At 40.2% G+C, this 24,564-nt stretch overlaps 1 protein-coding gene across 1 annotated transcript in view; it reads right to left on the minus strand.

The window, feature by feature from the left end:
- LOC131232421 (uncharacterized) overlaps positions 1 to 24,564 on the minus strand; it is a 65,935-nt gene that overhangs the window by 10,711 nt on the left and 30,660 nt on the right. Inside the window, exon 2 of the mRNA XM_058228641.1 lies at positions 31 to 708. Coding sequence (XP_058084624.1) covers positions 481 to 708 — 228 coding nt within the window. The 3' untranslated portion in view covers positions 31 to 480. The remainder of the gene's footprint in view (positions 1 to 30; positions 709 to 24,564) is intronic.

A 24,564-nucleotide genomic window follows, 5' to 3' on the forward strand; every position in this document is an offset into this window, starting at 1 on the left:
GGGACGATCAAATTTTTGCATCAACAACACCCATTCTTTAAACCTCTTAGGCTTACCTTCCTCTATTTCTTCTTTTTCACCATCATATGTTGCAACCTCACTACCTCTACCTGCATAGAGCTGTGTGATATGCCTCTTTCCCCACCTATGTTGCATCAAAGATGTCATGTTTGGACATGAGATACGACACACAGCACACCACATGATCTTGTTTTCTTCCCCAGAGCACAAGTCCCTGCACTTGGACATGTGTTTTGATCCGTGCTGATGTTGGTAGAGGTGAAAATCGCTTGGGCAACTCACGTCGCATATATCACAGTGAAGGTTGGCCAATTGTCGATTTGGTGGTTGTTTCCGGTCGTACTCTTCACACATCTCCAAATGTTTTTTGCCTTGAAAGTGTTTGTGGAGATCGTCTGTGCTTGAACAGGTCATGTGGCAGACATTGCAACGTAAAGCGACCAGTTGTTCGTATGGTGGTCACTGTTGATCATACTGTCTGCACTTCTCTTGATGTTTCTTTCCTTGAAAGTGTTCTTGGAGGTTGAATGCAGACATGCAGTGCACTTGGCAAATGTGGCATCGTAGCTCAACCGACTGCAACAACGATGGCTGACTACCGTGAGGTTGTGTCAGCAAGCTGGCATTATCACTTGCTTTTGACGATTTCCTCTTCGTTTCCATGAGATTCGACCTCTTTGGAAGCCCCTAGGGATAAAAAAACAAAACATACATCAATGAAATGAATAAGTATGCAACATAAGAAGGCTAACAATAAGCATTCCCCTTCCAGTGTGATCATCATCATATCTTTGTCCCAACTATTTGGGGTTGACGATTCATGTTTTGGTGATTCATCCTATATATGGTCCATCCTCAGTGAGAGAGAAAGCGTCCCCTTTTCACCACCTCAATCCAACTCTTTTTAGATCTTCCCCTCATCTTCTTTTCAGGTCCTTCAACCCTAATCAATCTTCCCCTCGTTAACGGAGTCATCTCTAATCTTCATTGTGCATGACAAAGTTATCTCAATCTGCTCTTTATTATTTTTCCTCTTATCCTTCGTGGTGTTTCATGACTTTCATTACTCAAATTTTATCTTTTGATGAATAATAACTATTCTATCAAACAACTGTTAAAAATAAAATAAAATCAGACAATTAAAAATGAGTTCCCAAGACGATGATCATTTGTTATTCAAATTATCTGAGAGAGCCACTATTATTAGCCCATCCCACCCTTCTGACATGTGCACCCATAGAATAGCACAACATTGTACAGTAGCTCTACCAAATTAGAAAAGAAAGTTGTATTTAATGAAAAGTGTCAACCTTACGCTAACTTGAGTACTCAACCCAACCTGAAAAACACATGTTGACTTGAACCCAACCCAAATTCAACCAGAAAAACTACATGGTAACATGAACATTACCCGACCCAATTGTCAACCTGAGCCTGAATCATTTTCATATTTCCAAACTGAACTTGACCCAACCCAACCCAGATTTTTGGATTTTGGGTGATGAAACTTGACCTTGATGATTCACATGAAAATCCCCACTGCGGATGGCCAAAAACTCTTCTAGATTGGAGCTGGGTCAACTTGGGTCAGGTTGAGTATGCCTAACAGGGTCAGTCAGATTATGAAATAGAGCCCAGTCTGACCTAAATTTGTATTGGGTTACAAAAACCTCAAGGCGTAAATATCTTAATAATGAAGTGCTTGATATCCACAGAATGAATTTGTCCGTTTTCTTTTTTATTGATCTAACTAAGAGGGAGAAGGAAAACCAAACAGCTTGCCTACGTGTATGAGATCTAGGCCTTTCATCCATTCAATTCCCTATAAATCACACTGGTTCCATGAGACTAGCTGGCTACTGCTAGTTAGGAGTATGCTTGTTCATTGAGTTCTGGTTATTTGTTGAACTTTCAAACGACAAATGTCAATCAGCAGCTCGGATCATCCAACCGATGCAAATTTTGGGGCACACCATATACTGTAGGGCCTAACAGATAAATAGCCTGGATCTCATATGCATATGCCAAATGTCTAGTTATAGAATGCTTGATAACTTGCACCAGGTACATTCTCCTCTGTCAATTGAACATGAAGAAAAGGCAATCCATGAATTCCTAGTGAATTTGCAAAGCTTGAGACAAACTTAAGTATTTGAACTTGAAAGAGAAGTGCAAGAATCCATCAAACCAATGCACGGCTTCATAATAAAGAGAAATGCTTGCTGGAATATTTGGTTAAATTTAAATAGACTATTAAAATCGAGAACAGAAAAAGAATATAAAATTTGAGATAAAGGACTAATTGAATTGAGTCAAGGCGTGACTGAGTCACTCAGCTTGAAATCGAATTTACTCTCCTTGGACAACGTTCCAAGTGCAACAGGTTTCTAAAGCAATTGACTTCCAGGATACAACGACTATGACCTGGTCCCAGCGTTGCACTTACTGTACGTGGGCTCGAACCATTTGCAGTTTAACTTGAAAGTGCTGAGTTGACTCAGCAATCAAAATTCTTAAAAACGGAATATCAAAGAGAGTTTTATATGAGAAAAAGAATTTTTGTATATGCAAATATAAATCGGAAGTCTTTATATAGACTCCGAAGTGGTGCATAAGCACCATTTACAAAGGGTTAGGTCCGTTGAGTTTAAACCCAACAGATGCAACCAACCGGAAAAGACACACCTCTCTGGTTTAAAACGAAAAGGCGGACTCGGACTCGGCTCGGCCCGCGTGCACGTGTGTGGTCAGTGGCATAGATTAGAGCTATTGGCATAGCCCCCCACAAGACCAAATTCACATGCCCCTTGAATGGGGCTCAAGCCCCAAGGCAAAAAGCCTATCTTATATACAAGAGGATTTACTTTGTCAAATCTGATGTGGGACAAAACCCACAATCCAAAAACGCACAAATTTTCAAATGTAAATCAAAATTTTAATAGTTATTTTCAAACAAAATATAACAATGCTCAGATCCAATAATAAGTTGCCATCAGCAAATAACTTCCATCATGTTCTTGTGACATCCAACCCGTCCAACAGGCTGGCACCATGAGGATCACCTTATGTAAAGATCAGCGCCATCTACTCTCAGGCAGTGCACACTTGTAGTTTGTTATTTATTAGTGGCCATACATTATTTTCCGTGGTGTGGCCCACCTGATGAGTGGATGGGGCTGAATTTTGCGCTAGGTGATCCTCATCGTGGGGCCAACCTATATTTGCGAGAAGTGCGAAGTGAAGCGACAACAGATTCGGAACCATCTGTTAAAAATGTTAGCAATTATGAGATACCTAGGAAGCAGGAGCAGGAGCAGCACTTTGACAGAGGGATTGTGCAACTGTGGGCCAATCTATTGGACAGTGTGGATGTTGCATACACATGATATGTTGGAAGTCATCTGCTGGGTGGATGGCAACTTATCATCCAACCTCTTGGATGTGATTTCTCTATAATAAAACTGAAATTTTGTTAAATATCCTTCTGATTTAGTTCTTACAGAAAGCAATAAAGGCATAATCACTTCTAAATTTCATATAAAACAGCAAAAGAGGGTAAATGTCTTGCTTCTATGATAACCTGCAAATACAGAATGCACCATAACCTATTCACCTTCGTAATGAATTGCCTAATGCAAGTGGTGGCTAAATAAAGTTACCTTTGTGCGTGCGTGCGTGTGTGTGTGACTAGGCCCGGAGTCTATGAAGACCCAAAATGAAGTGGACCCAAAACCACGCAAACAAATTAGAGTCCAAAAACTGCCATGATGTGATAATCCTACTCACAACATCATGGTAGCTTTGCCAACATTCACCCATTGAATTTCAGGCATTGCTTTATTTTCAACTTCTCTAGCAGTACATTTTGAGACCACTAATGTTGTGGCAAAGAAAGCCAGATCACCTTAACCTTTTATTTATAGTCCTCCCATTGGTTGACCACCGCAAGGTTCCTCACTGCCCTAAATGTGTGCCACGCATCAATAGAGATGATGTTGACTAGCACGCATCCTGAGTAAACCCATCATAGAATCTAAGTTTTTCAACCTTGATCGAGTTCTTCACTCTTTAGAGTTTCAATAAAATCAAAATTAACTACAGTTGCACATAGCGGAAGTGAAGCGGCAACAGATTCGAGTGCGGAGGAGAGGCAGCGTCTATTTCAAAATGTAAACAAGGATAAACGGGTAGGAAGCAGGAGTGGGAGTGAGAATCCAAAGCGATTCGAAGTGGAAGTGGCACCTAATTAGAAGGATCTTGCAACTAAGAAATTAACCCATTAAATCTACCCATCTGTCCAACTATCGATGAAGTGGTCTGGATTCAACTTAGCTAGCTCTCTAGCACTCATTAAACAGCATTCACAAGTAATTACTCCCAAGTAGTATCACTCATCCAATATCTGAATTTTCACAACTGCACATGAACAGGCATGCTTTGCCATGTCTAAACGCTGGAGGCAGGAGCCCTGCTGATGAGACTCTTATCAGGGCTCATGGGCACACGCGGTAACATGACACGCATGTGCAAAATCCTTAATCGTGCCGGCCCTAACATCTAGAAGCCATGGTCCCTGGCACCCTGAGTATGTTGAATGTGGACTGTTGGTACCATCCATTGCTTGCACACATACGGGCCACCTGAAGAGTGGATTTATGGTTAGGATATCTCCCAATGAGGCCCACATAGAGAACGTCTCAATCTGACCCACATTCCCAACATTGACCATGAATCCCAAAATTTTATTAAGAGTTACTAGGCCACATAGTGCAACTAGAAAAACTATTAAACTAAATACATCAATTAAATTTCACATGCCACTAATCTAGATGCTCAAAAATGTTGAACGGCCCAGATGGGTGGGCCTGCAGGATTGACAATATCTACATGATCTTAAGACCTTCGCACAAAGCAGAAGATGTATAGTCTACGTTTAGTAGTCTGCCTAACCACTACAGGAGCAGAGAGGATCTGACCACCCCTCCAATTCTGCGGTTAAGATGGCCCTCGGATTACGATTAATCGTTTAGATTGTCTAGAAGCAGTCCCTATAGACAATAGATATATTTTCTCCTCCACATTTTCTCTCTCGAAACTCTCTCTCTTTTGGGATGCTTTGAATGAGGGATCCTTTCATTTTATAAAGGCAGGGATTGGGAGATATGGGAGGAGTTTGGATGAGGCAACGGTTATTCCCATCGCATTCAATATCTCTCTCTCATCCCAATCCTACACTCAATGAATTTGAAATTCAATTTTGTTAAATTTCAAGAGAAAACAGAGGGAAAACAAGTGGGACCCATGTGCCTATATCCAACATCTCTCACTCAGTTGAGTTGTAGGATGGGCACAATATAGGTTGTCCATCTAGCTCGTTTCATAACCAAAAAACAAAAAAACATGACCATAAGAATCAGAGGCATGGGGCCATCTAGAATACCATTTTCTCAAAGGGGTTTGAGTACTGAGTGACCACATAACTACTACTTAATAACCCAAGCTTCACAATATTTATCTTAGTTCGCATGACCACACTGAATGGAGTTGACTTTCGATCTGGAATACTTGGCCGACATATGCACATTATCCAACTTATCGAGTTATCTAGAGACAACAACAACAAAGAACAAAAGGAAAAAAGGAGAACAAACCCGACCCCAATTTAAGAAAAGCCTAAACCCCAAATGCAATGGAAAGCACAACAAAGCCCAAACCCTTAGACTAAAAGGGAACCCCAACCCAGGAAGGGAGAAAGGATTGGATTAATCAGGCAACCAATCCCTAATATAAAGCTTAACCTTGCTAGCAACACTAAAAGAAGAGGATCTCTGATTTCCAAAACAACGGTTATTCCTCTTGGCCCAAATAAACCAAAGGACCACAAGCATAGCTATCCTCCATCTCAAGCTTCTCTTTCTACCTTGAGCTCCCCAAAGCCAGGAACAAAACAAACCTTTAATGGAGGTAGGCATCACCCAAGCAACATTGAAACAAAGCAAAATACTGCTCCATATTTTGGAGGCAAAGCAGTAATGAATAAATAAGTGGTCAACTGATTCCACATCTCTAAGGTAAAGGAAGTACGCATTAAGAAGAGCTAGAGACCTTTTGAAAAGATTATCAACTGACAAAATCTTGTTCTTGCTGGCAAGCCATGCAAAGGGAGAAACTTTCAGAGGAGCGCCACAAGTCCAAACAAGCCTGGTGTGAGTCGTGAGTAACCTACAATTGAGACAGAGTTGGAAATTAGAAGATAGGGAGACATCACAGAGAAATTTACAGATTTATTGAGACTGTATAACATTGAGTCTAAAACGCATGGAGAAGGTTGGAGACCCGGTAGACGGCCCAAAAGACGAACCACGTCTTGATCTTCTCGTTAGTCAGATTGTGACCACAAAAGGGGGACCTGCACACCCCTTTCATCCAAAGATGAAAAGCAACTGGTAACCAAAGTATCCCGTATCGGTATCAGTCGGCGTAACGGTGCCCTCCAAAATCGATACGGATACGGGGGCATAACGGCGATAGAGGGGCGTAACGGCCTGCAACGGCGCAAATTTATTTATTTATTTTTGCTAAAAAATATGAAAAAATATGAATTAAATCCAGAATATTCTAAGCATTCCAAATATGCATTCATTTATAAATTAGAACATGTTTATGGTGGTGTAACGGTCCACTCTTAGGTGAGAAGTTGTATTGGACTGTCTGATTAATTTTTGAACAAGACAACTTAAATTTGACTACAAAATTTATACATTTAATTTTCTAAATATCTAATTTATATACTTAACAATTTAATATCTTTCTGCCAATAGTTCTTTAAAAAAATGAAATTAAATTCAAGTAGATCGCATTGCCAATTTGGGGCTGACTTGGAGGACCAATTCATGCCCCAAATCAGCCTCAAATTCATGCAATTTATTAGCATTATTCCACTTGTGAATTGGTGGACATTTATTGGATAGTGAATCATGAAAAAAAAAATCAAAAGGCCCTGTTTTAAAAAATAAGCATCCACAAATTAACAATTAAAACTATTCAAACAATTTGATTTTGGCATTTTGAGTTAGCAATTACAGTCCATAATTTAATTGGTAAATTTTAAGTTAATACATGTCTAGTGTATAATTTTTTAAGAGCCCGAATTAGATAGGACTCGGATTGTGAAGTGTAGCACACGAGTGTCAAAGTTTTTTGGACCCCACTCGTGATGAATGTGTTATATCCACACCGTCCATCCATTTTGCCAAATAATTTTAGTGCATGAGCCCAAAAATGAGGCAGATCCAAAGCTCAGGTGGACCGTACCATAAGAAACAACAATAATTAAACGACTATCATTAAAAATTTATTGGGGCTACAAAAGTTTTAGATCAAGCTGACATGTGTGTTTTCCCTTCATCCACGTCAGTGTGACCCTATTAACAGGTTAGATGGAAAATAAACATTATAGTGGACCCTAAGAAAATTTTAATGGTGAGCATTCTATAACCACTGTTTCCTATGCTGTGGTCCACCTGAGTTTGGATCTTACTAATTTTTTGAATCATAACCTAAAATGATGTGGCAAAATGGATGGACGGTATGGATAAAATATATACATCATGGTGGGGCCCATGTGGCACGTGCACAATTTAATAAAATGTGCAGCGTGCTGCATAACTCGTACGCAGTCCATTCATTTCACGCAAGTGGGTCCTGTGGGTTTGATCATGAGGTATGTGTTATATCTAAACCGTCCATTCATTTGACGAGCTCGTCTCAAGGCTTGACATCAAAAATAATACAGATCTAATTATCACGTGGACCACACTGCAAAAAGCAGTGGGGGATTGAATGTCTACCATTGAAACCCTTTTTGGGATCACAGAACTTTTGGATCAATATGAAATTTGTTTTTCCTCTTCATTCAGGTCTTTTTGACCTTATGAATAGATTGGATGGAAAATAAATGTTAATGTGGGCCTACGAATTCTTTAACGGTGGAAATCATCATCTCCGCTGCTATTTTTGGTGTGGTCCAGACGATCTTTGGATACGATTCATTTTTTGGGTAATGCTCTAAAATGATATTTAAAAATAGATGAACAGTGTAGATATAATTAATACATCACTGTGGAGCCCATATAACTTTGATCTCCTTTGAACCGTTCGTACAACTCGGAGCTCGAGGAGCGTCAACACTTGTCTTAGCGTGACACGTACCTACAACAGCTAAGCTGGTGTGGTAAACCTGGAAAAAAAACGAGAGAGAGGGAAACCGAAAAGAAAAAAGAGGGAAAGAAGAGAGAAGAAAAAAGAGGGAAAGAGGGAAAGAACAGAGAGAGAGAGAGAGAGAGAGAAGAAGAAGAAGAAGAAGAAGAAGAAGAAGATGACGATGACGAAGGCTGCAGCCGCAGCCGCAGCAGGGCCACAACTGTCTGAGAAGAAGAAGAAGAAGAAGAAGAAGAAAGAGAAGAAGAAGAAGAAAAGAAAGGAAAAAGGTAAGTTTTTTTTTTCCAGGCTCGTAACAGCCGTTGCGCCCGTAACGGCCATTACGGGTACAAAATCGGGACATCGGCCGATATGGCCCCATACACGTAACAGGTCCCACTGTTACTGTTACATATCGGCCGTTATGGCCGATACGTAACCGATTTGGGACACCCTGCTGGTAACTGAGATATCAGAGATGGGGCAAAGCGAACCTAGACTTTGAAACTCTAAGCAAAGGGGGGACTCTCTGCACCAAGCATCTTCTCAAAATCTAATTCAATGCCCATCTCTAACAACTAAACTCACTCCAACAAAAACTTTAGGGGTGACACTTATCACCTTCCAAACATGGGAAGCACGATAAAGGGAAGAAGTGTTGATCCACTAGCCCGAGAGACAAGAACCGTATTTGCGACAATAATTGATTTCCATAGAAAACTCTTTTATCACAAAAATTAGTTTAAGTCCTTTTTAAAGTAATAATATAATACATATACTTTTTGAAAGAATTTTTTTAGCAAAAATCTATCAAATACTCGATATTGCTAGTGGATAAATCTTTAAGAGCTTATTAATAGTTCTAGAAACTTGGTGTGATTGTCACATGACCTTCCTCGTGCACATGTGTAATTTAGAATCGATTCAACCATTTTCTTAACAAAACCGAGTCTGGCAAATCTAGGATCTTCGTGATCATATATTAAAGTAGTGACACTCAATCCCATTCTCCTGTACACAAGATGATAGCTAAGGATAGAAAGAGTCATTTATAGAACTGGCTACTTACACGTTGTAATAATTGGATAGAATTAAAATAATTTGTAAATAATAGGTTCTTGCACAATCCTATAATCCACACCATAAAGTAGACTTTACTAGGCATATTTCACGTCTTCATCATATATGAGGTATTGACTCATCCAGTGTTCGAAATATCGGTATCGCACCCTTGGGATACAGATACATATCGGTTATTGCACGGGATATATCGTTTGTGTAAGACCCGTATCCTAGTCCGTACTGTTCCATCGACTCTTGCGATCCTTCCCGTTGAAGTCCGGCAATCCGTGACCTATAATCAGTGTTTGCGCGCAACCCTAAGTCGTATCCTGTAGATTTGAATTGGCTTAATCCGAGACTTGTACCATTGCGACCACGCAGTCACTGTGGTTCCGATGCCGCGTCTCACGCAGCGATCCGATATCCTGACAGGGAGATGTGGGCCGGCGTTTATTTCGAAGAAAACACCGCGCATTTGCAATCCCAAGAGAATCTCTACATCGTGCCACATCAATCAATCAATCAATCAATCAATCACCTCATGTCAAGTATAAGAGCACCCATACTTCCTTTCTCCACAAGTCAAGCAACCACCAAGTCAACCAACCTCTCACCTCACCCATCACTCACCTCACATCCATCACCTATCACTCTCTCTCCTTACAACCCTCTCTCTCTCATTTCTCAACACAAAATTCCAAGCAACAAAGAGAGCAAAAGAGTGGACGTCCAAGCCTTTCTAAGAGAGAAAAAGAGTGTTGTGTGGCCCACTTTCCACCCCAGGATCCTTCATCCTAGCCATTCATTTCTCATCTTCCACTATCAAAGTGAGACACAAGGAGATCGGCTTTCCAATAGACCAAGAAGATCGAACAGTGGGTGCTTCTATAGGCTAATTTTTCATATTTTTATGATGGACCAAGTGAGGCCTACCGATTGATGGTATGGATCTCACTTTGGACCCTAGATGTGGCCGATGACCCATCTTGATTCTCATGATCATTCCATGATAGGGCCATTCTCTATGAACCCCATCATGATGTTTATTTTCCTTGCATGGATAGGGTCATATAGACCTTTCATTTCGGTGGAGAAAGGATCTCCACTGTTGATTTTGATCGGTGGGCCCATCTGTAATGGGACCCACTCGATGTATGTTGTAAATCATGCAAAGGAAGGCCCATAGTGCTGGGGTCCTTCCATCACTTGATCTCTCTCTTTCTCTCCCTCTTTCCCCTTGTTGTTAGCCCCTTGATGTATGCATTTTATCTAAGACATCCACCTTCGTGAGACCCACTTGATGGACATGTAGGATCTACACCATTCAAACCATGTGGGTCCCACCTTAGGGAGATGGGAAAACACAAATATCAGATTTATCTAGTGGGCCACATCCCTGTGGGACCCACCTTAATTGTATGCAAACCGTCCAGCGTCCGGGGACGCTGGACGTTTGCAAATGAAGTGTGAACGGCAGTGCTGTGTACTCACAGTAAACAGTTTTGGTTTTTTTTTAAAGACTTTTGGGTGGGCCACTCATGCAGGCCCCTCCTTGATGTATGGCTTTTATCCACACCGTTCATCTGATTTCCCAAGTCATTTTAGGTGTTGAGCCAAGAAAATGGGGCCAATCCGACTTTCTGGCGAGCCATAGCATAGAAAACAATGGTTTTCACCGTTGAAATCCACCTTGATGTTTCAGTATCAAAATATACCGAATATTGGGCTTGATGGGTCTGTCTTGGGCCATAAACACTAACGGTTGGGTTGGATTTTACCAATGTAGACCCTACATGCGAAAAACCTCAGAAAAACTCTGTTTTCAAAAAATATATATATATATATAAGCAGGCAACGCCTGCTGCTGCTGATGCTGCAACAGCAGAATGCTGCTGCGTTTTGGCGGACGGGCAGCAGGGACCACGGTCCCATATGTGGACCCCACTGTGATTTGTCTTGAACATCCACACCATGCACTTGATGGCCCCTTAGGGCAATGGGCCCCCCTCCAAAATTCAACCATATACGTGGCTCAGGTGGCCCACATCATAGGAGATAGCGGTGATTGAACGGCTGCCATTGAACCCTTTTTGGGTATTACAGAAGTTTTGGGACAATATGAAATTTGTTTTTCCTTCCATCTAGGTCAGCGTGACCTTATCAACAGGTTGGACGACATTTAAACATTATGGTGGGCCCCACGTGGAACCCACAATGATGTATGTGTTTTATTCTCACCATCCACGGACGGTGGAACCTACCATGGGGTATGTGTTTTATACATGCTCGTCCACCCATTCTACAGGAACAGTGGGTCCCACTGCTGTTGACATCAGCAGGGTTTGTGGGACCCATCATGATGCATGTGTTGCATCCAAACCGTCCAGCCACTTTGAAAGCTCATTTTATGGCATGAGCTTAAAAAAATAAGTCAGATCTAAAGTTCAAGTGGACCCCACCATTTAAAGTAGTGGACAATGACGTCCATCGTTCAAAATTTCTAAGGGGCCATAGTAGTTTCCCAATAAGCTGATATTTGCTTCCACTTCATCTATCACTATGTTAGTTTATGAATAGGTTGGATGGGAAATATATGTTATGGTGAGCCTTAGGAATTTTAATGGTGGAAATCATTATCACCACTTATAGTTTGGTGTGGCCCATTTGATATACATGGGGCCCGTTAGTGTGGCGCATCTGATATACATAAGGCCCATGTGATTAGGCCCATCCTGATGTATTTGTGGCCCGTTGTTGAGGCCCACCTTGATGCGTATAAGGCCCATTGTTGAGGCACATCTTTATATATATAAAGCCCATTATTGAGGCCGATCTTGATTTATTTGTGGCCGTCCATTGAGGCCCACCTTGGTATATGTATGAGGCCTATCTTGATTTATTTGTAGCCGTCCATTGAGGCCCACCTTGGTATATATATGAGGCCCATGTGATTAGGCCCACCTTGATGTATTTGTGGCCCGATGTTGAGGCCCACCTTGATATACATGAGGCCCATGTTGTGAGACCCATTTAGTGTATTGGTGGCCCATGGGTCGAGGCCCAATGGGATGGTACATAAGGTCTATTGTATGTGTGATTCCACTATGGTTTGTGAAATGATATTTATGGCGGGCCATGCCTTGGGAGCAATGTTGGTTTGACGTCCACATTGTAAGAATAATGTTAGTTAAATGTCCGCATTATAACTCTCCCTAGGGCCCATTGATAGGCCCGTACTTGTTGTGTATAGGCTTGTGAGGATAGTTCATCACCATATAAAATGCTTAGTATAACTCCATGATTCATGCCCATACGCATCATATGTATGCCTGATATGAGGAATGTTTGATCATAGCATACGCCATTGGGCAAACTATTTACGGGACTCCTTATGAGACGAAGTGTCCACATTATCGCGCCGTACGCACAGGATTGCTGCATGACTGGATAGTGTGACTCATGCATCTTGCATACATATGACTTGATCATTGTACGCCCTAACGACATCAGGGCCGTGGCCTCCATAGGCATATCGTGAATGGCTAAATGGGATACTGGAAATACTTGGTTCTAGCACTATGGGCACTTAGGATGTCCTTGGGTGAAAGTCCCAGAATCCTTCGAGGCCAGGAGATGCTCCAATGTCTAGACCGAGTGAAATGTGAGCACCGGTACCTATACTATGAGGCCATGTCTCCCACTGTGTCGTAGTTGGTTGGAAGAGGGTGTGGTCTTATCCGCCCCAGTGAGGGGGCTGTAAGCTAGGCTGAGTATGACCAGCTTGTAAATGGGTCCGCTATCGACGAGCCCAGTAGGTATTGACAGACTGCTAGCTACGCGGATAGTGAGGTCTCTTCCACTCATTGGGCCATGTAGCTAGGGAGGAGGCAGTCGGTGTGGAGTGTAATAGACCCCGGTGATTTTCCTAGAGAGTAACCATACTAATGTGTACTTATTGAGCAGGAATTGCATATCCATTCACTTATTCATTCACCATCCACTCGGGCTGGTGGTGCGTAACTATTTGTTACGTGTACCTTCGCATGGATAGGATTTCGGTTAGGAGCGCGACTAACCTGAGATCAGGAGTTTACCACATTGAGTCGGACTATCTAAATTTAGGTATGAGATTGGTTTGGATAGAAGTCCCTTGTGGTGGACCCCGTAGCCTGCGATACTACGTACTATCATCTCGACTTCACATTCCAGCATTGTCATTTCATTCGCACCGCATATTACATTGCATCTGCAGTACTTAGAATTTTGGGTTACTATATTTTTTGCACTTATATGGCCTAGATGAGGTTGATGGTATTCGTGATTCGTCAGGATTTGCATATTGCATTGCATCCTCAGCATTTGTTATTGTCTTATTATGTTTTGCATCACATAGCCTTTGTACGGCTGATAGTACTCATGGACCTACCAGTATATTTTCGCTTACTCTGATATCGTATGATTTCTGATCTTGTCAGTATTTCCACTTATTCCGATGATGTATGATTTATGGGCTTTATGGTATACTTGGTACTTATCTTGTGCACACACTTTCACCACCCTCTAAACTTTTGTAAGCTTATGCACGATAGATGTGTGCAAGTGGCGTTAGGTTGCAGCAGCGTTGAGGTTGGAGTGTGCAGCTGTCCTCTGGAGCTTTGATTTCGATATATGTATTTCACCTTCAGCATTGTATTTAAATGTTTATATTAGTGGATATGTGGTGATGATGTTGCCTTTATGATTTGGGTATACTTGTGGTTATGCTTCTTATGAGACAAATTTACGTTGGAAAATCCTCCTTATAGGATCCCAGGATCGAAATCTGGCATATGAGTGCTGGAATCCGAGAATGGGGCACTACGGAGGCTGTCGGCGCCGGATTCGGCGATCGGGAATTTTGTGAGCCCGGTTTCCGAGTTTGGGGCGTGACAGTTTGTATTGCATAATTTATCGCACTTTTTGGGAAACACAAGGAAACATTGGGAAAATTATTGAATTTTTCAATGAAACTACAAGGATTATTAAAAAAGACCTTAATACACACTTTTAAATTATAAAATCTCAAAAAAGAAGCGTACATAATAGGTCTACTTTGTAAAGAGTCCTAAGCTATGCGCTTCTAGCTGATTGAACTAATGTAACTATAGTCAAATTGAATGCATAATATTAATAAATGTATTAAAACATGTATGAAAATACAATTAATTCATTTAAAATTATAAATTGTAAACATACTCATCAATGATGTGGCTAGCTGATTTTTGGGGCATGATGGACGTTTAATGCTCATTGTTTCATGTCGTGCGGCCCACTTGATCTTAGGATCTACCTGATTTTTGGTCTCATGCTTTAATATGCTATGGGAAAATGGATGGACATAGTGGATTTCTCACAAACATCATTGTGGGCCCCACCAATAGCCCCGTAGGAGCATCCATCTCTAACTAGGTCCTAGCAGGATGTGGATTGCCTACTGATCTGAGGGCCTCACCATAATATATACACTTATCCACTTTGTCCATCTATTTTTCCAAATAGTTTTATACCATAATTCAAAATATGAGGCAAATTCAAATCTCATGTGGACCACATCGTTGGAAACATGGGCCATAGGAAGTTTTTAATGATGCATCAGTGGAATTTGGATCTACTTAAATTTTAGGATTTTTTTTATAGTGAGGCACTCAATCACCACTGTTTCTTATGGTGTGGTCTACCTAAGATTTGGATGTGCTTAATTTTTGGGACCACATCCTAATATAGGCTGGAGAAAAGGATAAATATACTACACATCGGTAAGGTGATGTATATGTTTTATCAGGGGTTTGTGGGGCCAGTGTGATGTATATGTTTTATCCACGCCATCCATTCATTTTAATAGATAATTTTAGAACATGAGGTAAAAAGTAAGGAGATCTAAGGCTCAAGTGGACCACACCATAGGAAGCAGTGAGGATTGAACGACTATAATTGAAAATGTCTTGGGTGCCACATGAATTTTGGATCAATCTAATATTATGTTTTCTCTTCATCCAGGTCTGTCAGACCTTATGAACAGATTGGATGGCAAATAAACATCATAACGGGCCCTAGGAAAGTTTCAACGGTGGGCATCATTGTCACCACGGCTTCCCATGGCGTGGTCCACTTGAGCCTTAGATTTACCTCCTTTTTAGGCTCATGCCCTAAAATAACCTATCAAAATGGAAGGACGGTGTGGATAAAACACATACATCATGGTAGGCCCCATAGAGCCCCCGACAAGACCGTCTATATCCGGCTACCGATTCTGCTTGCACGTAAAAAAAGGACGTGGATTAGCCTCACAGGTTGGAAATCGGATTGCTTACTCACTACGCTCTTATCGTACCGAGTAAACTCAATTGAGCCCACCTTGAATGTATATGGTCTATACACACCGTCCATTCGTTTTTCCATCTAATTTAAGGGGTTGAGCCCAAAATTGAAGCATATCCAAAGATCAAGTGGATCATACCACTGGAAACAGTGGGGATAATGAATTCCACCGTTGAAACCTTTCTAGGCCCCTCAGTGATGTTTATTTGTCATCCAACCTATTCATAAGATCATACAAACATGGATTAAGGTGAAAAACAAATATAATCTTGATCCAAAACTTCCGTGGCCCCAAGAATTTTTCAACGTTAGATGGTCAATTCAACTCTTTCCTATGGTGTGGTCCATTTGAACATTGGATATGCCTCATTTTTGGGCTCAAGACCTAAAATTATCTGGTAAAAGGATGGACAGAGCAGATAAAGTACATAAATCATGGTGGACCTCACGGAGTCTACTCAGTACACTAAGCGTAATGAGTTACTCTACGCAATCCGCTTCCTACGTGTTGAGTAGTGAGACTCACTACTAAAGTGACATCACCGACTTCCGTGGACCCCACCATGATTTATGTTTTGTATCTACACCATCCATCCATTTGGAGAGATCATTTTAGGGCATTAGACAAAGAATGAGGCTGATCCAGAGCAGTAGTGGACCCCACCACAGAAAATAGTGGGAAGAGTGACGCCCACCGTTGAAACCTTCCTAAGGTCCACCATGATGTTTATTTGAGATCTAACCTTTCCATAAGTTAAAACAGACATGAAATAAGGGAAAAAACAAATATTAGCTTGATCGAAAACTTTTGTAACCCTTGGAAGTCTTTAATGGTGGACATCACTCTCCCCGCTGTTTTCTATGGTGGGGGTCTACTAGAGCTTTGGATCCGAATCATTCTGTGTATCATGCCTTAAATGATCTCTCCAAATGTATGAATGGTGTGGATACAACACAGAAATCATGGTGGGGCCCACATAACTTGGTGACGTCACTTCATAGCGAGTCTCGCTACCCAAACCTGTCAATAGCTAATCCGCGTCCCGAAAAGGCATCCAAGGCCTTTCTTTTTGGTTTTTCCGAAACAGAGGAACCCAAAAATCTCTCTTTTTCTCTCAAATACACTCTAAATCTCTGATTGAATCGAAGGTTTTTTCGAAAAAACCTACGCACGGCTTCGATCAACTTCCGATTAGGCAATCTCTTTTACAGGTACCAAAATACACTATTTGAAAGTTTTTTCCTTTTTTTTAAAAAATTTAAAATTATATATTTTTCGATTTTCTAGGGCTATTCCGGTTTTTTCTGATTTTTCAACATTCCTGGCCCTTTAATTGCGAAGGAAAGGTTAAAATCCCTGATAAAAAAACGATAAAAGTGATAATATCTATCGATATCGCATGATATTTTGCAATATCTCACGATGTTTTGCAATATCTCACGATGTTTTGCAATATATCGCATGATACACAAGATTCTTCGATTTTGTTTTTTGGTTTTGTTTTGTTTTTTTTTTTTTTTTTTTTTTTTTTGTGTATTTCAAGGGCCTTTTGAGGGGTTTCGTATCTCTTGCCATCGATACCGATAATATCAGCCCATATATCAAATGATAGTATCGATATTACGAACACTGGACTCATCTCATATCTTCCCGATCTGGTTTTTCAATCAAGTCATAACATTAATCGCATACAAGAGCAATGACGCAATTGATTTCGACTTTGATTGGTCTCATCTTCAGTCTTTTAGGATCGAAGGTGGATACAACATCTCATTACTCATATTCTCATCCTCTATTCTTCATAATAGAGGGTAGTTTACACCTTAACGTATAAACATCACCCCAATTGTACTTCTCTGGTACATTCAAAGTAGATCTTCCCGTACAAGTGGCTGATTGGCCTATCGACAATGGTAGAGATTCCTCAAGACCTCAAAGAAAATGCTGATGATTTATACGCAGTCAATAATAGTGCTCAATTCTAAACAAAATGAATTTTTATTCATTAACAGAGATAAAATGTACATTATATATAAGGTATACAACTTCATTACTTAAGCTATTCTCAATCCCAATTCCCTGAAATGAACCAGAAATAAGTCTTTAGCTAGGGGTTTCGTCATGGGGTCGCCAACATCTCTTTTGTGAGAATATACTTGAGGGCAACCTTTTTATCTCTCACTTGATCACGAACTTAATGATACTTAACCTCAATGTGCTTGGACTTGTGGTATTATTTAGAATTCTTTGCAAGTCAATGGTAAAGGTGTTGTCTAGTTCAACAATACAAGCTCAGGAACATCTAGTACAATGCGTAGACCTTGTAAAAATCTTTAAACCCATACACAATCTTAAACAGCAACATAACATACGATATACTCGGCCTCCATCGATGATAGGGTTATAGATACTCGTTTCTTACTCGACCATAAGATGGCACCTCCTCCGAGCAAGAATACATAGCATGAAGTTGAGTTTCCCTCATCAGGGTCATTGCCCCATATGGCATTTAATAATCATTGACGCTTGATATTTGTGCCTTCATAACACAACATTAAGTCCTTGGTTCTTCTACGATAGCAAAATATTCGTTTAACAGCTTACTAATGAGATTGTCCCAAGTTACTTTGTAATGGTTAGCTATGCCCACTGCATAACTTATATTCGGTCTAGTGCAAAGCATGTGATACATTAAGCTACATACTACACTTGCATGGGGTACAAAGGACATATCCGATTTCTTACCTTCAGTCTGGGGACATGACTTCTTGTCTAGCTTGATGTTTTTTTTTTTCCATAGGGTTTAACAACTTTTGAATTTTTCATCTTGAACTGCTCTAAGATTTTCTACATATAAGTAGCTTGAAACAAGCCCAAGAACCTCTTAGGGCAGTCTCTAATGATTTTTACCCCGAGAATAAAATTGACTTCACCGAGATCTTTCGTATCAAAGTTCGAAAAATGCTAATCTTTATTTGTAATAAACAATCGCATATCATTATCATCTAACAAGATATCATTTACATAAAGATAGTATCAGAAAAGATCTTCCAGACTGCTTCAAATATACACAATGATCTTCTTGACTCATTGTGAACTTAAAAGTAGTGATGTCCAAGTGAAACTTATGTACCACTTCTTTAAACATTGCTTCAACCCATAGATAGATTTTAATAATTTATAGACTTTTTTTCAAGTTTTTTTTTTTTTTTCTGTCCTAATATTCCATGGTTTGCTGCATGTATATTTCTTTAGCTATATGTGGTCTTTACATTCACTTGCTACAACCCTGAGTCTAGACTTGAGACAATGGACAAGATCACGTGAATCGAGGAGAATTTTACAATGAGTGAAAAAGTCTCATTGTAATCAACACCTTCAATCTGGGTTAAACCTTTTGCAACTAATCGTGCTTTGTACTTGTCTAGTGTACCATAAGACTTTCTTTTGATTTTGAGTACCCATTTATTCCCTATTGCTTCACAATTAGGTGGCAGATCTACATGTTTCAGACTTCATTTTTCTTTGTGGAGGCAATCTCCTTATCTATGGCTGCTAATGTTACCTAGTCAGTGGATTTTGGAGGCAATGATACATCTTGATAAGAATCAAGTTTATTGTCGTCGATCGCAAAACAAAAATATATTTCGCTCTCCCTTTCGAAGTATTTTTAAATAATTAATCTTTTTTCACTTCGACATAATTTAGGAGCCTTCTGAAGTGTACTCCCACTATTCTGACGGACTATAGAGCATTTATATTGTGAGAAATGGAGCTCCCACTCTCTTGAGGTATATTGGGGATTTCAAAAAAGTTTTAATCCAACTTTCTGCATATTTTGGCTAGGGTATCCATCTTCGATGAAGGTCACGTTCTGAAATTCTATCTCAGTCCATGCTCTACAATCCTCATGAACTAGTATGTATTACTTTGAGTGCATGGAGTGCTTGAGGAATATGCACTCACAAACATATCCCAATTATCCCTAAAGGCATAGGTCGGTTAGGAGAAGGAATCCTCCAATCCACATCTAATATGGAGTCTTGGGAGTGAATTTAAACAGGATTTGCATGTATTTGAGAAAACAGTCAAAGGTCTTAAATTTACATGACATTAGATACATATATAAGTGACAAATTATTAGCATCCAATTTTGACATGTATATTAAGGGGTCCACAGTCTAAATGGACTATCTCTAACAGACATTTAGTCCCAACCGCTTTGGGAAAAGGTTTCTTAGAGGTTTTTCTGGACACATAATGTTCACAAAAATGACAAATTGACTTTGGATAAAGAATTTAACAAACCAGATCAAGCCAGTCTTGTTAGACGGTTCTTTTCAAGGTGACCTAACCCCATGCCTTTTTATGGATTCATATACATTCGATTCATTTGCTATGGTAGATAAGGCAAGAGGTGCGTCATCACTATCTACATCTAAAGTAAATAAATCTAAAATCAAGCTTTCCGTACATAGATGGGGTTATTGAGTCTTAAAGAAACTCTAGTTCTAGAAAAAACAAATGCCAAAACCATCTCATAGCAATTTAGAAATAGAAATTAAACTCTGATGTATGCTTAGTGCATAAAGAGTGTCATGGAGGACTATTGTTCATCCCATGTGCATATGGAGATGATAAGCGCCAATCCCTAACATGTCTTCAACAACATTGTTTCCCATATAAACCTTGTAGCTCCTCATGGCTACAAGTCTAAATTCCTCTCGTCCTTTGTGATCTCATGCCATGTGCATTATTACTCTTGAATGCAAAATCCACTCATTGGATAGAGTATCAACAAAAATGATTTCACAACAAACTCCTACAAACAAAGTATTAAGTGACAATGGAATTACTGTCTTTTTGTTGGCGCACTGATGGGCAAAGCAGTCAAGGTTTTTTTGTAGACGAAAAAGATCACATTGGACGTTTTTTTGCTTTTTCTGTCCTTTTCCCTTATTGGGATTAAGACACGTCCCCGGCTTTTGTTATAAGTGGTTCTTCTTTGTCTTCTTGTGACCTTTCAGCTCTCCCGGTACCCTTCCGCTTACGAGACTACTACGAGGGACTTTGCTTCACTTGATTGAGCAGCATTCATTTTAAGCTTGCGTATCAAGTGACCACAAAAGTCTCTAAACATTATGACATATCATTGTAGTTAAGAATCCTTGTAATTCGGACCCACGACTCAGGCAAGGAACAATGTATGATGATGATATTCTAATTCTCTGTCAATCTGCACCCAACATTCCTAAGGTCACCTATCATTTGTTTCATTTATCGGATATGATCCTTGATGGAGTAACCAACTAGAGCATCCTATACTCTTGGAATTGTAGTTCCATTGTGCTAACGTGTGCATTCAACTTCTATGGTAGGCATTAGCTAGTGCATCCAAATTCCCTTAGTGGTCTTATGAACTTTATATGTAGGTCTGAGCTCCTTGTACATGGTGGTTATTAGGATGTTATGGGCTGAGTGGTTCTACTTACGCCACTTGTACTAACGCTTCATCGTAGCCCAATGGTCTGCTGAGTTGTCATTTTCAGCCAGTATTGGTTTCTCTTGAACTTTGACTAGAATATGTGAAATATCATTCTCATCTAAAAGGCATCTCACGATGTAGGACTAATCTTCAAAGTTATCACCGTCAAGCTTCTGACCATTTGTTCAATGGTTAAAGCTTTGGTGGTCATCTTTATATTACATAAATATCAATATTTAGCTATGATCAATATGTATTGGCACTAATCATCAACATTTCTACATGTTATAAAATCTTGCAGCTACAAAAGTGACTAATCAATCTTAAATGAGATTATGAAAGTCCATATATTTGAAGTAGGCGATGTGGATCAAGTCCTCAAAAATAAGATGATGAAGATTCTTTTGCTATAACTATTTGTAGAACATATGCAACCATCCATCATGGGTGCAAGCATCATTTGGTGGTTAAGACGAAGCTCCCACTTAATCGAAGGAAGACCGTGGGACAATCAGATTTTTGCATCAACAACACCCATTCTTTACCTCTTAGGCTTACCTTCCTCTATTTCTTCTTTTTCACCATCATATGTTGCAACCTCACTACCTCTACCTGCATAGAGCGGTGTGATATGCCTCTTTCCCCACCTATGTTGCATCAAAGATGTCATGTTTGGACATGAGATACGACACACATCACACCACATGATCTTGTTTTCTTCCCCAGAGCACAAGTCTCTGCACTTGGACATGTGTTGTGATCCGTGCTGATCTTGGTAGAGGTGAAACTCGCTTGGGCAACTCACGTCGCATAGATCACAGTGAAGGTTGGCCAATTGTCGATTTGGTGGTTGTTTCCGGTCGTACTCTTCACACATCTCCAAATGTTTTTTGCCTTGAAAGTGTTTGTGGAGATCGTCTGTGCTTGAACAGGTCATGTGGCAGACATTGCAACGTAAAGCGACCAGTTGTTCGTATGGTGGCCACTGTTGATCATACTGTCTGCACTTCTCTTGATGTTTCTTTCCTTGAAAGTGTTCTTGGAGGTTGAATGCAGACATGCAGTGCACTTGGCAAATGTGGCATCGTAGCTCAACCGACTGCAACAACGATGGCTGACTACCGTGAGGTTGTGTCAGCAAGCTGGCATTATCACTTGCTTTTGACGATTTCCTCTTCGTTTCCATGAGATTCGACCTCTTTGGAAGCCCCCCTAGGGGAAAAAAAACAAAACATACATCAATGAAATGATAAAGTATGCAACATAAGAAGACTAACAAGAAGCATTCCCCTTCCAGTGCTTTGATCATCATCATATCTTTGTCCCAACTATTTGGGGTTGACGATTCTTGTTTTGGTGATTGATCCTATATATGGTCCATCCTCAGTGAGAGAGAAAGCGTCCCCTTTTCACCACCTCAATCCAACTCTTTTTAGATCTTCCCCTCATCTTCTTTTCAGGCCCTTCAACCCTAATCAATCTTCCCCTCGTTAACGGAGTCATCTCTAATCTTCATTGTGCATGACAAAGTTATCTCAATCTGCTCTTTATTATTTTTCCTCTTATCCTTCGTGGTGTTTCATGACTTTCATTACTCAAATTTTATCTTTTGATGAATAATAACTATTCTATCAAACAACTGTTAAAAATAAAATAAAATCAGACAATTAAAGATGAGTTCCCAAGACGATGATCATTTGTTATTCAAATTATCTGAGAGAGCCACTATTATTAGCCCATCCCACCCTTCTGACATGTACACCCATAGAATAGCACAACATTGTACAGTAGCTCTACCTAATTAGAAAAGAAAGGTTGTATTTAATGAAAAGTGTCAACCTTACGCTAACTTGAGTACTCAACCCAACCTGAAAAACACATGTTGACTTGAACCCAACCCAAATTCAACCAGAAAAACTACATGGTAACATGAACATTACCCGACCCAATTGTCAACCTTAGCCTGATCCATTTTCATATTTCCAAACTGAACTTGACCCAACACAACCCAACCCTGATTTTTGGATTTTGGGTGATGAAACTTGACCTTGATGATTCACATGAAAATCCCCACTGCGGATGGCCAAAAACTCTTCTAGATTGGAGCTGGGTCAACTTGGGTCAGGTTGAGTATGCCCAACAGGGTCAGTCAGATTATGAGATAGAGCCCAGTCTGACCTAAATTTGTGTTGGGTTACAAAAACCTCAAGGCGTAAATATCTTAATTATGAAGTGCTTGATATCCACAGAATGAATTTGTCCATTTTCTTTTTTATTGATCTAACTAAGAGGGAGAAGGAAAACCAAACAGCTTGCCTACGTGTATGAGATCTAGGCCTTTCATCTATTCAATTCCCTATAAATCACACTGGTTCCATGAGACTAGCTGGCTACTGCTAGTTAGGAGTATGCTTGTTCATTGAGTTCTGGTTATTTGTTGAACTCTCAAACGACAAATGTCAATCAGCAGCTTGGATCATCCAACCGATGCAAATTTTGGGGCACACCATATACTATAGGGCCTAACAGATAAATAGCCTGGATCTCATATGCATATGCCAAATGTCTAGTTATAGAATGCTTGATAACTTGCACCCGGTACATTCTCCTCTGTCAATTGAACATGAAGAAAAGGCAATCCATGAATTCCTAGTGAATTTGCAAAGCTTGAGACAAACTTGAGTATTTGAACTTGAAAGAGAAGTGCAAGAATCCATCAAACCAATGCACGGCTTCAAAATAAAGAGAAATGCTTGTTGGAATATTTGGTTAAATTAAATAGACTATTAAAATTGAGAATCCAAAAAGAAAATAAAATTTGAGAAAGAGGACTTATTGAATTAAGTCGAGGCGTGACTGAGTCACTCAGCTTGAAATCGAATTTACTCCCCTTGAACAACGTCCCAAGTGCAACAGGTTTCTAGAGCAATCGACTTCCAAGATACAACGACTATGACCCGGTCTCAGCGGTGCACTTACTGTACGCGGGCTCGAACCACTTGCAGTTTAACCCGAAAGTGCCGAGTTGACTCAGCAATCAAAATTCTTAAAAATGGAATATCAGAGAGAGTTTTATATGAGAAAAAGGATTTTCGTATATGCAAACATAAATCGGAAGTCTTTATATAGACTCCGAAGTGGTGCATAAGAACCCTTTACAAAGGGTTAGGTCCGTTGGGTTTAAACCCAACAGATGCAACCAACCGGAAAAGACACACCTCTCTGATTTAAAACGAAAAGGCGGACTCGGACTTGGACTCGGCTCGGCGCGCGCGCACGTGTGTGGTCAATGGCATAGATTAGAGCTATTGGCATAGCCCTCCACAAGACCAAATTCACATGCCCCTTGAATGGGGCTCAAGCCCCAAGGCAAAAAGCCTATCTTATATATAAGAGGATTTACTTTGTCAAATCCGATGTGGGACAAAACCCACAATCC

The sequence above is a fragment of the Magnolia sinica genome, chromosome 18 (assembly GCF_029962835.1).
Source record: "Magnolia sinica isolate HGM2019 chromosome 18, MsV1, whole genome shotgun sequence".
Lineage (NCBI taxonomy): Eukaryota > Viridiplantae > Streptophyta > Magnoliopsida > Magnoliales > Magnoliaceae > Magnolia > Magnolia sinica.